General features: G+C 51.7%; 1 protein-coding gene across 6 annotated transcripts in view; it reads left to right on the forward strand.

The window, feature by feature from the left end:
* Positions 1-11648: 11648 nt before the first annotated feature.
* ATL2 (atlastin GTPase 2) overlaps positions 11649-16799 on the forward strand; it is a 40435-nt gene continuing 35284 nt past the window's right edge. Inside the window, exons 1-2 of one of the 6 annotated variants that reach the window (XM_058834388.1) lie at positions 11649-11785; positions 12229-12444. In XM_058834388.1, the coding sequence (XP_058690371.1) occupies positions 12315-12444 (130 nt within the window). In that variant the 5' untranslated portion in view covers positions 11649-11785; positions 12229-12314. Of the gene's footprint in view, positions 11796-11817; positions 12445-15090; positions 15199-16799 lie in introns of those variants that run through there. The other 5 variants (XM_058834387.1, XM_058834389.1, XM_058834391.1 and 2 more) reach the window with 5 other exon arrangements.

A 16799-nucleotide genomic window follows, 5' to 3' on the forward strand; every position in this document is an offset into this window, starting at 1 on the left:
GTAGACCTTTCTGGAGAACATCCGGCCAAGGACAAGCCTCCTTTCATGGGGAGGACAGAGCGGCTCCGAACCTGGATGGCACACGTTCATCGGCGGAATGTGTGTGGGGTGAGGCTCCCTGCTCCAAGGGGACACTTGTTTCTCTCCCATGGCATGCTGCCATCTCAGCAGCCTTGGCAGGAGCCCTTCCTGCACTAAGCTGCTCATAGCTGACCAATGTTTGAGAGGGGCTCGACTTTAAACTGCTTAAGCAGCAGTCACTTTCCATGTGAAGCTGCTCTTAAGCCATTTTGCAAGCACTTAAGCCGCTTCTATCTTTTAGTCCTCTTGAGATGCTGATATTCCCCATTTCCCCAGTCACTGTGTGACTGCCTGTACCTTGCATTAGCCTGGTTCCTGTTAAAGCCTCTGTAAATCAGAATTCCAGAGTCACTCACTTGAGTGCGTGCTTTGAGTTGTGTGTGTGGCTTGAGCTTAGGTCTGCCAGCTGTGAGGTTGGCTCCTGAGCCAAGGAGGGTGGGAGTCTGCCCCGACTTTTTAGGGCAAAAAGAGCCCTAAAATCAAATTTCCCAGTGCTCCAGATTTCACTGGGAGCTCAGGCGCTTGTCCACACTTGTCCTGCAGCTTGCTGAGGAGTCTGTTTACCTTTAGCCAAACACCCTGCCAATAACCCTGAATCAGCCTTGTACTCAGGGCTGTGCAACACAGAGGCCAGGCTGATAACAACTGCATTTTGCTTTGTGTCCTTTCCAAGCCCAGACCAGGTTTCCCTGCTGACATCTGGGGGAGGGGTGGGTGGAGAGGCTGAGCTGTGTTCACCTGGGAGATACTGTTCTTATCTGCTCTGTGAATGGGGAGCTGAACAAAGGAGCAGGGGCAACATGAGTGCACTTTTGGCTTTTGATTGTGGCAACAGCACAGAACAGACACCAATATCTGTGCTGTTGGCCTGTAAAGCAGAAAAGCTTTCAGAGCCAGGCTGGTTGAGTTTATACACAGGTCTCTGGTAGATTGATTGTGGCAAAATGGATTTTATTTATGCAGTTTAGGGCTTGGTACAAGGTAGCTCTGTGGAACCTGGCTTGCACGTGATGAATACATGAGGCCCGGAATATGAGTTCCCTGTTTTCTTGCCAGTTCCTCCTGGTTTCCTAATGAAATGGAGCAGCTTGCCCCTGCAGCACGCCCATGCAGCTTGCTTGACCTTGGAGATTGCATTGGTCCTCACAGGTACACAGCCAAGTGCCTGTCCTTGTCCTCCCACAGGTCCAGACTTTGCTGGGGAATGTCACTGGACTGGTTGTGCCTTGTGTGGAGGTGACATTGAATAAACTACCTGTGCCTGGGTTTTGCCTGCAGGGCTTTGTAAGGCCAGGGGGTACCAATTTCTGCCAGGATTCTGGTGAGAGTGAGGAGATGAGCACAGTGAAGGCAGCTATTGCCACAAAGACATTTATCAACTATTTCTCTGCAGACCTTTCACAACAGACTTCTGCCTCTCCTCCTGCTCCTGGTTCTTTTCAGGGCCTGTAGTTCCGCCTAGAAATAAATGATATAATATTTTAGAAAATAATGAAAAAATGGCCTTATATGACATGTAGTCCCAAATTCCCTTTATGTCAGGCACAGCCCAGGTGATAAAATCCTGGGTTACCCTGTTTATCTGAAATACAGAAGGCTGCCATGGAGGAAAGGGCAGGGTCCTTTAGGACCAAGCAGTTGCAGCTCTGCTGTTGTCAGGTTTCTGCAGCATTTTACCTGATTTGCATCTCTGGACCAGACACCTGATCATCTGAAATTCTCCCTGGCATCCACTCAATTTACTTTTCTGTCAGTTGAAGCAGGAAACTTACTATCTCAAAGTAACAGGCATAGATGATCATGATGTTGTTGTTGTTTTTATTTCTATTATTATTACTATTATTATTGTTGTTGTTGTTGTTTTTTCCATGTCTGCAGCTGTCAGCTTCCCTCCCTCCCTGTGATGGGCTGAGTTACCAGGGAGGAAGGTCCCCTGTGGGTCTGTTCTGGCTAATAGCAAAGGTGGGCCACTATTCCCCAGGGCTGAGTGTCCTCCAGAGAGAAAATCAGGCACAACTGTAGTTTTGGAGCTTGTAACCAGGAGAATCGGGACACAGACGCCACTGTTTTGTGCTTCTGTTCCTATCCAGGCTTTGGGTCTGTCTAGTGCTTCACAGGGAAGAGGGGCTGGGGAACAGGGTCAGTGGGTCCTGCTGTTTCCTCCCCTGGATCCAGGCTGGGGCTTTGGGGCAGAGCTGGCAGGGAGAAGGGCAGGGCCTGCCCTGCTGACAGGGGACAGCAGGTGGCAGCAAGAAATCCAGGTCCCTTGGCTCCAGGTTCAGCACTGGGGACTGCATGTGTTGGCTTCTGCTGAAGTGGGGACAGTGAAATCTTAGACAAACTCTCTGAAGTAGATCTGGCACAGCTTTTGGTTCGTGCTCGAGGGCTGTTTGAGGTCATGGGATGGATGCTGTCCTGCTGTCCCACAGCGTCTGCACTGGATCACCCTTAAGGACCTGCCAAAACATGCAGAAGGACTCCCAGTGCATGAGTTTGGGCTCTCATTCACCAGAATGGCCACTCCAGAATTTGCTGAGCTGTGAATGAGGAGAGAGACTGCAGGGCACAGCCAAGGGCAGCAAGCACACATGTGGCTGAACACAGCTGTGCTTTGGAGAGGCCAGCATGCAAGATTGCTTCTGCAGAAACGCATCCTTGACTTTGGAATCTCCTCTGGGTGACCAAGAGCATCCAAGCTGTAAAACTCAATGTCTGAATCTCTCCTGCAGTCTTACCAGCTCTGGGGTGTGAGCTAAGACATCTCTGCAACCCTTTTCCTAAGAGCAGCATTGCAAAAGAGCCCCACTGGACAATCCAGAAACCTGGGTTTGATTCCACTTGTGTAAGCAATTTTTCAGGCAAGAGGTGATATTTCATCCCTCCTCCTTGAGGAGCTGGTGTGCTTCTGAACATGTGCAAATGCCTTTGATACGTCAATAATAATGGATAAATGGCAGCCTGGCTTAAGAAGAACAGATCTTGCAAGACAAGTGTGATTGCTTCCACTGGAATGGAAAAGGATCCAACAGCCAAAGATGCAAGCAGTGAGAAGCACTAATTAAATAAATGCAATGAGGCAGTGAAAGGCATGAAGAAGTGCCACAGCAGCACAGGTGGAGCTCGGAGGGTCCCCCATGGGGTGAGACATCTGCCTCAAAGGGCTCACAAAAGAGAGCCTGCACGTTTACCTGGGAGAGGGTAGGACTGGGTCCCATTCCCTTTCCTCCTGATTTTCCTCTGGGCTCTGCTGGTCCCACTTCTCATGGTGGGGGCATCAGGGAAATAATGGCAGAGGTGGGGCTGTGTCTGTCTCCCTGGCTCCTGCCTGGCTGCTGGGTGGTGCCACTCCTGAGCCCTGCGGCTCTGTCTGGAGTTCACCCCCACGCAGGGAGCAGCAAGCCCTGCCTACCTGATGAGCTCTGGTGGCTTTTTTCAAGGAGAAGCCTGATTTCAGGTGGTCATGATGTACAGACACCCCCTCTCACCATGCACAAAGCAGGAGATGAGACCTGGGTTGGAAGGATGCTGAGACCATAGGATCTGTGTGTGTGGGGGCCTTCAGAGACTTTACTGCCACTGATACATTGGCAAAACAAGTGGGAGATTCAAAAGGGAGACTGGGGTGGGAGGGAGAGGTTGTGGGCACATATTCCCATAATTATGAGTTGCAGAAGGAAGACATAGGTGAAGGGGAAGCCCTAACACTGGTGGAGGCTGCCTTGGGCCAAAGCAGGAGCCGAGTAGTCTTGGTCCTGCCAGCCGTGTGCTGTCAAGCTCTGACTGTTCTCTGGACTCCCTAGTGTTATCTTCATTCCTGGGAGAGGGTGGGGGCAGCTTCAAACTTGGAGACAGTCCACTTCTAGCCAGAGCAAAACAGTTGTTTTGATACCACATTAACCATGCAGGTTATTTGGGGAATTTTCCACCTTCTTTTTGCTTCCTGTCCTCATTACATGTAAGAAAAATTTGCTTTAAATGGGGTTTTAGAACAGGAATGTTGCAAGAGTAGAGCAGCTGCCTGTTGGAAAACTGTTCCTTTGCCCTCCCCTCTTGGCTTCAGCTGGGCTTGTTCCTGCCATGCTCTCCTTCTGGAAAAGCACTTTCCTTTCCTCCTTTTGGGTTTTCCTTTTGTTTATACTCTTTCAGGCTGTGGCACATGTTTCCAAGGGTCAGCCTAGAGCCAAAGGTCACAGTCTCTTCAGTGTTTAAACTCAACCATGGATTTTGTAACACTTGAGGGGAGAAGAAGAACCAGCCTTGGTTTGGCATTTTTGGCAGCCCTCTGTCTCCAGACCCTGGGCTGCTCTCTGTGCTGTCCCTTCTGCCTCGCTGGGACAGGAGCAGACTGGAAATGCAGGGCAGCTGCTGGCATTCCCACTCCCACAGCTGTGTCAGGCAGTGGACTCTATGGTACTTGTCCTGCTGGCTTGGGAGAGACCTGGGGCCCAGGATCTCAGCCTGTTCCATACCCAGACACCCCTGATCCATGCCTGGCTGTCCTTGGGCACGAAAACGCTGCTGGATCCGTGTGATCTGATGGCAAAAGCCACTGTGAGCCCCTGCCCTTTGAGCAGGGTAGAAACTCCAGCTGAGAGGCAGCTGGAGGAGCAGCCTGGTAAACACAGCCCCGTGAGTGTGTGATAAGGGAGCACTTGCCCTGGACAAACTCCCTGGGCAAACCCTTTGCCCAGAGCTGTCACCCACCCTGTCTTATGGTGAGCAAGCTGTGGTCCTTCACCCCCGGCCTCCTGCGCTGCCTCCTGGGCGGGTTTGCTGCCAGCTCTGCTTTCCTACTAAGGCAAAGTGCAAAGGCACCTCTTGCATCACTCCAGGGGAGTGAGGGCCAGGCAGAGCTGTCCCTGCCAGCAGCAGCACTGCAGGCACCAGGCGTGCACAGGAGGCTTTAAAGATCCACAGAACTGCTCCCATCCAGTTCCCCATTGCCTGTAAATGAAATAGACTAGCTTTGAAAAATCAAAATGCTCCTAGCAAATGGAAGCTGCTGCTTCCAGCTGAGATTTGTCTCCTCCAAGGAGAGGACAATTTGCCTTTGAGACAGCCAGAATATTTTCTGCATGAAAGGCCTGGCTCACCTCTCAGTGGAAGCACTGGCATTTTGTGTCACCTGTTTGTAAAGCAGCTTTGAACTTAACTGTTTATGTAACATATTAAAAATACATTATTGTGCCTTCTTATTCTTTTACTCCCTGCTGAGGACTTGGCCAGACATAGTTTTGGGTGAGCTTTGAGAATTGGTTGCTGCTGAGGGGTGCAGAGGGATCAGACATGGTAGCAGTTTCCAGACTCAGTGTGGGCTCTGCAGGAGCATTCCTGTGCCTTGCTGCACATCCTCTCCCAGTGCTGGCACGCACAGACCTCAGGCACAGCACCCTGTTTTTCAGAGAGCATCACACCTCTCTAGCCCCCTGGTTAATGGTTAGACCCGCATTGCAGTAGCTATCTCTCTGGCCCAGCTGTGGAACGAGTCACAGATTTTAAATATTGGATTTTCTGATCTCACCCTTTGGACTTATTTTTGCTGTGGCTGTTGGTAAACTGTGTGCTTCTAAGCTCAGGCTGCTGTGAAATCCTCTCTGGACTGCTGCACCCCTGAGCAGGTACATTTTGGTAAGTTGTACAGGAGCAGTGCCTGATGGAAGTTGTCACAAATGGCTCAAGGCAGGGGGCTGATTTTGATTCAGTTTGGTGTAGAATTGCCTCTCAAAGAAAGCAGTGGTGAGAAGGGGCCTGTGGTGGTCTCAGATTCAGCCAGCCATTGGAGCAGGATTGTTGCCAAAGCTGGGTCAGAGCAGCTAAGGCTGGAAAATTTGGAAGGATGGAAACTCCTCCGTTCTGGGTCCGTGTCCCAGGGCTGCACCACCCTTCTGGGAAAGGAGCTTTTCCTAATGCCCTGAACCAGCCAGGCTGGCTTACCTCCTGGAAAGACTTCATCTTCCCTTCTAGCTGCCAGGTCACTGTAGACTTCTGCTAAATCACTCCAAACTCTTCTTCCCAACTAACCAAGGCAGCTCTCTCCACCTCTCCCTGTAAGCAATGTTCCCTCATCTCAACCAGCCTGGTGGCCCTGCTAGTCCTCTCCAGCTTCCAGCAGATCCATGCTCATCCTGGAGGGGCAGTTCACACCCACCAAGTCCTGCTGAAAGGGAATGCTCAGAGCCAGGACATGACGAAGTCAAGCTCAGAAATAAGCTTCTTGTATTGTCTGCTCCAGTAAGGCTTCAGGAGAAGCTGGTTTTGAAGGATTTCTGAATGAGGTGGGTCTGAGCCACCTGGCATGTGCCCAGCACTGATAAGCAAGGCCTGCCTGTGCCCTCCTCCTTGCAACAGCAAGGATCCTGCAGCATCCTCCTGATCACTGAGGGCTACTGCATTGAACTGTCTCTTCAGCCCTATGGAAGAGCAACACAGTTTAGGGACATCACCAGCACAAGGCTGGTATGTCCTGAGTTCTGGACTATTCAGAACAGCAGACACCTCTCCACTGGCTCTTGGGCACTGTCCACCCCTTCTGGAGTAGGTCCAACGGGTTCAGCTGCTCCCAGATTTCAGAGGCACTGTGGCTGGAACCCAGGGGAGCTGTTGGAACTGGCTCACCCTGCTCAAGGACAGCTCATCCCTCATCCATCTTCACCTTGCTGAAACAGCTGTCTATGAATGGAGAGGCGAGTGTAGTGCTTATTTAGATGGATAGCAGGGAGCAAGGGGGACTTTGCAGGGTCATCTTGGGCACTTCAGCAGGATCTGGGCTCCAAACCTGAGCCTTTGTGGATCATTAGGCTCCCTCTTCCCTTCTGTGGGACTGAGATGTGCTGGGCAGCCCATTCCTGCCCAGAGCTACCTGGTCCCCACTGGTTCCTCTCTGGAGGATGGTGTCACATGCCTAAGGCTGCTCCTCTGAGGCCTGAAAGATTAGACTAGAAGTTTTATGGGTGGGAGATGTCTCAGGGCTGAGGTCAGAGACAGAAATGTAATGTCTGCTCTGATCTGTTATACAATCTGCTGTTAAATAATCACTCGGGGTCACTGCGCCTGCCAGGCCACTGCAGCTGGCAGTGGGGCTGCTGGAAAAACAGGATCACTGAAGGAAAAGCAGTAACACACTTCTGGGCATTCCCATGCTCAGACCCTTCCCAGTCTCGGGGTTCCTCATTGCAAGGTGCTTTTCAGTGACAGAGTGTTTGAAGGATGGTGGCAGTGGGGAGGTGGCTTTGGCCACGGTGACGAAAGGCTGGTGTTTGTGGGATGCTGTGGCTTGAAGTGTGCCAGCAGGGAACTGTGACTGTCACAGTGACACTGGCTCTGAATCTGGGCAAGGTGGACACCCAGCATCCATCTATCACAGCTCTGTGTCCCCCAGCCCATGACTGCTCTCTGAATTTCCTAAACCTGCAGTGGAGACAAGGCTGGGGCAGAGCATGGCCTGCCATGAGCTGCTGACCAGCACGAAGGGGTTGGGCCAGTGCCACAGTGCCAGGCTGTGCTGCTCACCTGGGACTGACACCCATTTAATAGCGTTGTGCTAATGATTTCAATGGTGCTGCAGAAGACAGTAGCCATACTGGACACCTGGAGGACACCAGGGAACCTGTGGGAATGGCTACTGATGACCTGTGTTGGCTGCAAGGGAGCTGGATGATTTTCCCTAGGAGATACAGTCCAAGTCCAGGAAAAGAAACCATGCTGGTGGGGGAAGCTCACAAAGCAAAGCTGGGAAGCAGCCACACTGCACTCAGAGCCCGAGCATCACTGTCCTGGGATTCCTGTTCTCAAGCATGCATTTACAGCTAGCTAGCCTACTTCTGCTGGGTAATTTCTTCCTAATAAGGGGTTTTGGCAGGTAGCTGTGCTCCCCTGAGGGTGAGGGAGAGCAGCTCAATACAAGCAACAAACTGGTGTGGGGCAGGGCGAGTTCCTTTTGAATTAACTCAGAGGGTGGCTGTGAAATAGAAATGCTGGGGGATGACTGGATGGCACTGAGGAAGCTTGAGGCATCCCTTAGTTGGATTTGCTGCCTGTGATCAGGGAGGCATTCTGGCTTAATGCAGCTGTTTTGTTATTTAATCCCGCTTGATTTTCCTTTACACTTTCCCAAATGTTTTAAGCTATTCTTTGTTGTGCTCATCCACTTTTTAATCTGAGGTCAAATGATTGGATCTTAATCCCTGGATCTCAAATGAATTTGCTTTTTGGTTTCCAGCCCTCTGCTACAGCCAGGCTTGCTGTCCCCTTTTCCTTCTCTCATTATTTCTCTATTTCTTGCAAGTTAACACTACTTGAGAAGAACAAAACTGGTGTTTTCCCCCTGATTAATATTTCCAAACAGTTTTATGTCTTTCCTTGTGATGAGTCCCTGGAGCCTTTTTTGTCAAAATACCTAAATGTGATCATAGCCAGTCTCAAAGCAATATTGTGCTTTTTGTGGCTGACTGGGCGCAGAGACAGCTGCCATGGAGTGATCATACAGGACAGCACATAAATCCATTGTAGAGTCTTCCTGGAGGAGAGGGGGCAGGACAGCCTCTGAAGCAGATTCACAAATCCAAAGATGACGGCATGCTGATTTCAGCCCCACCCTCTGGTTTTGCTAAAACTTGGTTTCTCATTTCATTGCAATTGCCCTGTGCTGCAAGTTCCTTGCTCAAATGTATGCAAAAAGTCTTGGAGGAAGATGAAATACAACTTTTCAACAACACGTTCTAGATTTTATTGAGAAGAGATGAGATCTAATTAAATGCACACATTAATCCAACCAGATTAAATGGCACATTCTACTTTGTGTCCTTAGCTTGGCCCAGGGGCCAGACTGAGCCTACAAACACAGACCACAGAACTGGTCTTGCCCTTCATGTCTAGACTCACACCCAGATTTTGCTTCAGTACCTGAGACTAGATCCAGACAGTTTCATTGGTGTGCTGAGGATCACAGCTTTAACAGGCCTGATTGGGAGCACAGGAGTGATCCCAGCCCTGAAGGGTGCTGCTGCCCCAGGTACCATCCCTTAAGCTCATGGTGCTGGTGGGGGAAGCTCAGGTCCTGACTCCACCTGGCTTTCCTGGGTTCTGCCATCACTGATGCCAGCTCCTGTTGTCTTTGAGGTATCCAAGTCCTTGCCAAGGCAGCCTGTGCTAGTCCAAAACTTCTCTGAGCTGGGTACAGTGAGCTGTGGCCATGTGGCTTAATTACATCCAAATCCATCCTATCCTGACAGAGCCTCATCTAAGGGTGTGTGTGTGACCCTGTGCCAGAGGGATTTGCCTTCCAGAAAAGGACAATGAGACCTGCAGGTCAGATTCTGCTGTGGGAATTCAGCAGAACTCTCTTAAGCACAACTCATCTCCATGCAGCCAGTCTGGACTTGCATGGAAAACAAGCATGTGAAATCCTGGGAGTAAACCAGGACCTGTAAGTCTCACCCAGCAGGCCAGTCATGTAGCTGCAAATAAACTCTGCTGTGTAATTAGCACCCTTTGTATGCCAGGGCAGTCATTCCTAACCCCCACATGCAACCAGGAGCCAATTCTGCCTGCATGGTGCTCAATTCCAAACACCATGCCCAGGTGTAAAGCTGTGCCCCTTCCCTCAAATCAGGATCACATCGTGATGCTTTGCCCCATATGGGAGGAGCTGGCTTGTGATATGAGAGATCAGTTATGCTGCAAGGACAAACATCCTCTTCTAAAACCCACAGCCAGTGCTGATAGGAGTGTTTGCTGGTAGATACTGCAGCTAAATCAGCTAATAATCAGCTAATAAGCTAAATCAGTCTGATTTTATTACATTAAAGAATGGAATGTCTGCGCAGCATTTTTCCTGGTGAGACTCTGAACTGCCACTAAGGCCTCTGTGATGGTGGAGTACATTCCAAGACAAATTGTCCCTGGTATCCTGATTTTTGCATTATTCAGACAAAGCACTGGTAGTATGGGCTGAAGCCAGTCCTGATCATATGGGGATGAGTCTTCCCTTGAGCCTTGCTGCTCATACCAAAAAACTGACACAGCTCTTGGAAGGAGGCTGTGTAACTTCAGGGGCTGGTGTGATTGTCTTGGCATGACATTTGATGGGTGTCACAGTGACAGTGAATTGCTGGAGCAGTTCTTTTTCTAAGATGAGAGTGGGAAAGCTCTTTCTCTGTGGTGGTCTTGATGGCCTAAAGGGTCATTGGGAAATGACAGGATCCAAACCTGAGAGGTGCTTCTCATTTTTAGAGATGCAGAGCAGGTGTCAGGTGGGTAAGCAGAGCTGGCCTCCAGGTGAGGCTGGAAGCAGCGTGCTGGCTGTAGACAGGGGCATCTCTGCAGTGGGACAGCCCTGGGGTTTGCAGGCATACTGACACTCCAGGCAGCACTGCAGCCTTCACAGGAGTCAGTATCTAAGCCAGACTTTAAAAACAACCTCGTCTTGTGCTGTTGCATAAGAGTGAGATGGAAATCTCACTGTGTTTATACCGACTGAAATTATAGGACTCCGCTTGAGCAAATGCTTGCAATGAAAGCTTCAGCTGGCTATGGAGCTTCGCTTCCAGGAGCAGAAGAAAACCACTTAGCCATTTAATCCTTTGAAGACTTCAATCACCCTGATAAGATGCAGACAGGGCAGGACAAGGGAGATGGCTTTCATGTGCCCCTGCAAGATTGTCACCTCCTCAGGCAGGCTGCGTCCCACCACCCCAGAGAGTCACACAGGCCAGCGTGGCTCCTGAGCCTGCCCACTGCCCTTTCCCCGGCTGTGACACACTCCCTCGATTTAAACCCTTAATCCTGGGAAGGTTGTGCAATAGCTCCTTCAGGCTGAGAACGGATTATGCCCGTTTCAAAGGTATTTGGCACTCTGGCTGCACCGGGAGAGCCCCGTCAACCGGCCCAACCTCTCCTGCAAGAGCACCTGCAGGCAATTCTTGCAGCTGGTGCCTAGCAACTTGCTCTGAGCTGCTCTCACAGCTAAAATTCAATGCTGTTTCCACCCTCTTCCCCAGAGGAGCAGCTCCTGGGTCAGCATCAGGGAAGAATGAGACGTTTCCCACTCAGCTTGCTAAAAATTAGTGGTATGGGAGGGGTTGCTTTCTCTCTCTGGAGCAAGTGTCCTGCAGCCAGCTAAAAAGGCGTCTCCTCTCAGCATGTGGGATAGGTTCAGGCGATTAAGTAAAATGCTTTCCCCCCTCCTTCCCAAATTGTTTTCTGCTCCCAAATACCTCTGCTTTCTTGGATTTCTCTGCAGAAGAACCAGGCTTGGATTTATGCCGTATCTCACCTTGGCTTTGCTGGGGTAACCCCAGGATATGCGAACACAGACAGGTAGCTACAAGCTCGGGGCTGTGCTGAGCACTCTCTAATGACGCGCAGCAACTTTTAGATCACCTGTGTGACAAAGGAAGGCAGCCCTGAATCTGAGAGAGATGCCCTTGGGAAATGGCGAGCACCAGAAAAAGAAAAATTAAACAGGAAACCAAGATTGCCTGTTTACGGGGCTGAGATCTTTGCCAAGGTGGAAAGGCAAACATCGACCAGCCTGGGCAGGACCGAGCAGCGTGTTCCTGCATGTGGGCAGGGCACAGGAATGCGTGCTGGGAAGAGGGAGAAAACGGGAGGATCCAGCTGCAGAGTGGGCAGGGGCTCGGGGCGCAGCACATCCTCCAGCGCCTGCTGGCACTGAGCAGAGGGAGGAGCGCTCCAGCTGGAAGAGGTGGGAAGCTGTGAGTAGATGAAGTTCATGAGTAGTAGGGCTGTGCTACGGTAGCCTGTGTGCTTTTCAGAGAAAAACAAGACGAGGTGCCTTGTAGGGCATTTCCAAGCTCTGGTAGGGCACGTATCTGCCTCTGGGAACAAGCCTGAGATCCAGACGCATTTCCCATGGGAGTCTGTTAGGACATCTCAGACTTGCCTTAGTGACACAGCTCCCTTGGTGTCTGGTGGGAGGGCAGCTGACCACTGCCTGCCCTGGCTGTTCCCAGTGCTAGCACCAGCTCACCACTGCAGAGCTGACCTCCTCTTGCCTCCTCAGTTTTATTCTTTGGGAAGCTCTGTGTGGTCATAGCAACTGCAGCCAGAGGGTTGGAGGTGCCTTATTGCTGTGGACAGGGTGGGTTTCAGAAGATCCACCTTTCTCTCACAGCTGTCTGTCCTCAGCTCCTGACTGCCTGCAGCACTTCACAGTCTGGAAGGAGGAGTGGGAATCACCTGGTCACTAGTTTGAACTCAACAGCCTGAAGCAAATGAGGAGAGAGGTTGGTAAGCGCAGAAGCACCAATGGAGACGTCTCCAGCTCATCCCAGGACCCTCAGCCCTCCAAAGTGGGATATGGCTCTGTCCTCCAGCTCAGGAGTGGTTCTCAGCATGCTTCAGGTAGGTGTTTGGCTTAAGGATTTGTCATCGTACAGATTTCTTTAAACAAATCCAACCACATTGCACAGGTTAGCTGATAGGACTGAGAAACACTTTATATGGAAAGGCATTAAGGACCCAAGTCTGATTCAGCCTCTCCTACTGTCCAGTGTGTGCCTCTGCCCGCAAGGGTTGGGAACTGGCCAGACCCCTGCCATGCTGTGATGCCTGAAGGCCAGGAGATGTTGTGGTGGCTCTGTTTCCCTTCCAGCCATGGGAAGGGACAGCTCTCCAAGCAGCGTGGCTGAGCAGCCTTTGTCTCACTGCGTGAGTGACACTGGTGGTGTTGGCTGACCCAAAGTGGGTTTGGGACAAGCTTAGGACAGCAGAGTTTTCAGAGCAGCATGGCCAAATCCAGGAGGAGATGCTGCCTGTAGTTCAAAACTGTGACTTTGGTGGCCGAAGGGACTACTGGCCCAGCTGGCACTTGTGGGTCAGGTGTCCTTCTGCTCCAGCAATCCCTTCCCACCACAGCCTGCCTGTGGTTTGCAGGCCAAATCCACAGCCAGATTAAGTAGTTTCAGTCCTAGCTCCTTCCCTAGCCTGTCTCAGAGGAATGTAGCTGGGAGTGCAGTGGAGATGGGGACCTTTGCAACCAGGAGAAGACATGTTGATAGCAAAATCCTCAGCTCGGAAAATGTCTCCTTCCTTCCTGCAAACATAAGGGGACAGAATTAAGGCTGAGCTTTCTGACCTCCAAGTTCCTGACTTCTGCTCTCACGTTACAGCAGCAGCAAATCCTGTTGCATGAAGCAGAAATCTATCTGTCTGAACACACACTCTTTCAAACTCTTCTCTGTGTAAACTGTTCCAGACTTGATCAGGAACAAGGCTGTTTACTAACAGCAGAATTAGGAAACTTCTTTAGTGTTGTGGTGTTTTCCCCCCTGGTTTTCTTAGTTTGCATATTGAGCTGCTGAAGCTTAAATTTGCCAGCTAACAGTGTTTCTAGCTTTCAATGTGTTTTACTTCAAGCTGTTTCCCTTTGCCCGATTGCCTGAATATCTCTGAAATACTTCTGTGTACAGTGTGCTCTGCCTTCTTTCCAATGGAAAAGTTTTTCTTCACTTGGTATTAGGTTAGAAGGACAAGCAATGGCATGCTCATTTTCACCAATAGAGGATATTAAACTGCAAAAGGCCAATGGCAACATTTTGGGGTTTTTTTACAGCATTCATATGAACACTTTTGAGCAAAGGGTTTGAATCCTGCCTCCATTTATACTGATGTAAATCTAGAATAATAAAGTTCTTTTACAGAACTGAATATTTTATTAATCCAAGTGTCATAACTAGAATTGAATATATGATAATAGTTTGATCTTTGTATCCTTCTGCAGTTCTCACTTGCTGTGATTGCAGCATCTTTTAGACATTTTAAATTTTTTTTCATGTGTTGTAGATACTAAACTTTCTGGCACAAGGGCTGCCAGTGTAAGCACAGCAGGAGGTGTCATAAACCCCTTATATGCTACTTTGATAGTAAAGGAAAGCAAGATTTGGAAAGCAGTTTTAGGTGCTTCTGTGATTGTTAGTCAGTCTTTACTTTGAAAATATCTTCTGAGCTTTCCCTCCACCTCTGTTTTGGCAGAACCAGTCTGTTTGCTTTTAAGATTGCTGTCACTCACAAGCTGCCTCTCCAGGACTAAGTAAGTTAGCATAGCTAAAAACTGAGAAAATGGTTTCTACAGAGAGCATTGCCACGGTGAAGTGGGGCTTTGCAGGCCTGTTGCTCACTTCACATGATGATTTATTGGACATTGTGTTCTTCTAACAAGTGACAAGGTCATACTGACCAGTTTGCCTGTGAAGGTTTACACAACCTTTAGCAATAGGAAACCTCACAGACTTGAAAACTTCGTGCAGTAAGGGCAGCTCGCTTTCACAGCTGGCCTTTTAAAAGGATGAAGCAAGGTCAGTTCGGATTGAGAGGCACGACGCTCTTGCAGACCCGAGACAGCAGGAACGTTTGATCCCTTGGAAACTTGTGTGGCTTGTTCTGATTGAGAGCTGTCCTCCCGCGTATTTCCAGCCCCAGCGCAGCACCAGTGCTACAGTGAGGAGCGAGGAGCTGGAGTTACGGCTGGAAATGCAGAGCGGTCCGGTCGCTCTCCTGGCTGTCCCCAGGAGAGGTGGGAATGGGACGTGAGGGCCCAGCAGGCTGAGGGTGGAGGTGGACAGAGCATACAGGTGACAGTCCCGCTGTGTGCTCTACACGAGCGAGCTGCGGCTGAGGGCGTGAGGGACCCCCGGGGATGGGCGGCCCGAGGTGTTTGGTGTGGCCTGGGGACCTCCTCACATCCTGCTGCTCTGCGTGCCCCGCTGGAGCCGCGCTGCCGCATGTCACCGGCACGCGGGGTGCCGTGAGGGAGGCTCTCGCCCCACACTTCAGCCCGGGAGCTGGGCCTGTGTGCATCTCTGTGTATGTGTGTCTCTGTCTGTCTGTCTGTCCGTCCCCCTCTCTCTCCCCCCGGCCCCGTGCTGCCCTCACGCCTCCCGGCCCCTCAGCGCCTCCCCCGTTCCCGCCGCAGCCCCCGCGGGCTCCGGCCCCGCCCCTCCCCGCGCGCGGCCCCGCCCCGCGCGCCGCCGGCGGGCGATAAAGGTCTCGCGGCGGAGCTCTGACGTCACGGGGAGTTAATTTTAAACCCGGACAAGATGGCGGCGAGGGACGCGGCGCGGCGCGCGGGCCCGGCCCGCCACCGGCCCGCCCCGGCAGGTAACGCGGCCCGGGAACCGCGGAGGCGGCGGCACCGGGGGCGGCGGCGGGGCCGTGCCCGCGGGGTCGTCCCGGAGCACGGGGCTGGGCGTCCCGGCGGCGCCGCGCGGCGCCGGGGGAAAGGCCCCCGTGTCTCCCCCCTCCTCAAAATGGCGTGGGCGGCTGCCCGCCCCCGAGGGGCGGCGGGGAAACCACGGCAACGGCCCCTCCGCCCGGCCTGCCGTCGCTCCCCGGCGGGGTCACCCCGCTTTCCCCGCTCTGCGGCCGGGGCCTCCCCCGCTGCGGTCGGCGGCCCGTGCCGGAGCGGGGGCGGCCCGGGGGCCACTGTCGGTGACCTTATTCCCCGCTGCGGTGCGGCCGGGCCTCGCCGTGTTTGCCTCACCCCCGTGAGGAGCGGGGGCTGCGGCCCGGAGGGGCCCGGGGGCCGCGGGGCGCTAGCGTTGCACAGTGCCGGGACCGGAGCCAGGTAGCCCGGAGGGCGCCGACTTTCCCGGGCCCGCGTCCGCTTGCGGAGGGAGCAGCCCCGGGCGGCTCGGGGAAGGAGGTGACTGAGCCCTGTCGGCCCGTCCCCCACATGGAGCTGGTGCGCTCCGCTGTCAGCGCTGCTCTTGCCTGTAATCTATCCCCTGGTGGGGATGGGACATGGCTTTGGCTGGGTGTTTAGCCTCGGGTGTGCTGGAGTCTGCGCAGTGTGTTTCTTAAAGTATGGTTATTTCTCAAGAACGGCTTAAAAGCCGAGAGCTCGTAGCAGTCTCCCTGCCGTACGCTTGGCGAGGGGGCACCTGGGACTAGTGAGGGCTGTACTGACTCGAACGCTGAGTTGGATCATGTGAGGTTTTTAGCACTGCACTGGAACACTGAACTATTTTAACATCTTTGTTGTGTAACTCTCACTTAATTTGGAAGCGGAACGATTGGACTGGGCACAATTAAACAAAACCTAGCAGATCCATGTGCCACGATTGGTTTTAACTGCTTGATTTGCAAGCTAACTAGAGATAGGGAAATCTAACTGCCCTACAGACTGGGAGATACGGAGTGACAACACACCTGGCTTGATTTACAGGGAGGAAAAGGCAGTGCTTCTGAGCATCAGGAAAAGTTTGATTGTGTTTTGCAGTATTGCAATTTGAATAATTTAAAAGAGCCCAGAGATTGAAATTGAGGATGTGATACTGCTTTACTACTCAAGGAATGGTCTCTCACCCTCCCAGCACTGCTCAGTTTCCTTTGATTTCAGTTTTCTGTGTTTTTGCCACTGTGTCCTTTAATAATCTCAAAGTATTAGACTAGTGCATCGTTTTCTCAAGGTTATAAAAGTGCCAGCACACCTGTAATAAATGGCCTTTAATTAGCTGTGTCATCATTAGCAGTGGAAACATGCATGTGTCACTCTTAGTTGCTTCTGAACTTTAATCATGGAACAACTTAGGTGATAGGGTCTGTGTGTACAGCTGTGGATGGTGTGTGCCTGCCTGCAGAAGGGCTTTCTGGACAGTGAAGTAAAGCAGAGGGATAGGTTGGAGTAGTTACAGGAGCAGCAGTGTAACAGCAGGAGAAGCTTTTAACTCCTCCTGTACCATTACTGAGTGTTGCTTAAC

Source organism: Poecile atricapillus, chromosome 3, assembly GCF_030490865.1.
Source record: "Poecile atricapillus isolate bPoeAtr1 chromosome 3, bPoeAtr1.hap1, whole genome shotgun sequence".
NCBI lineage: Eukaryota > Metazoa > Chordata > Aves > Passeriformes > Paridae > Poecile > Poecile atricapillus.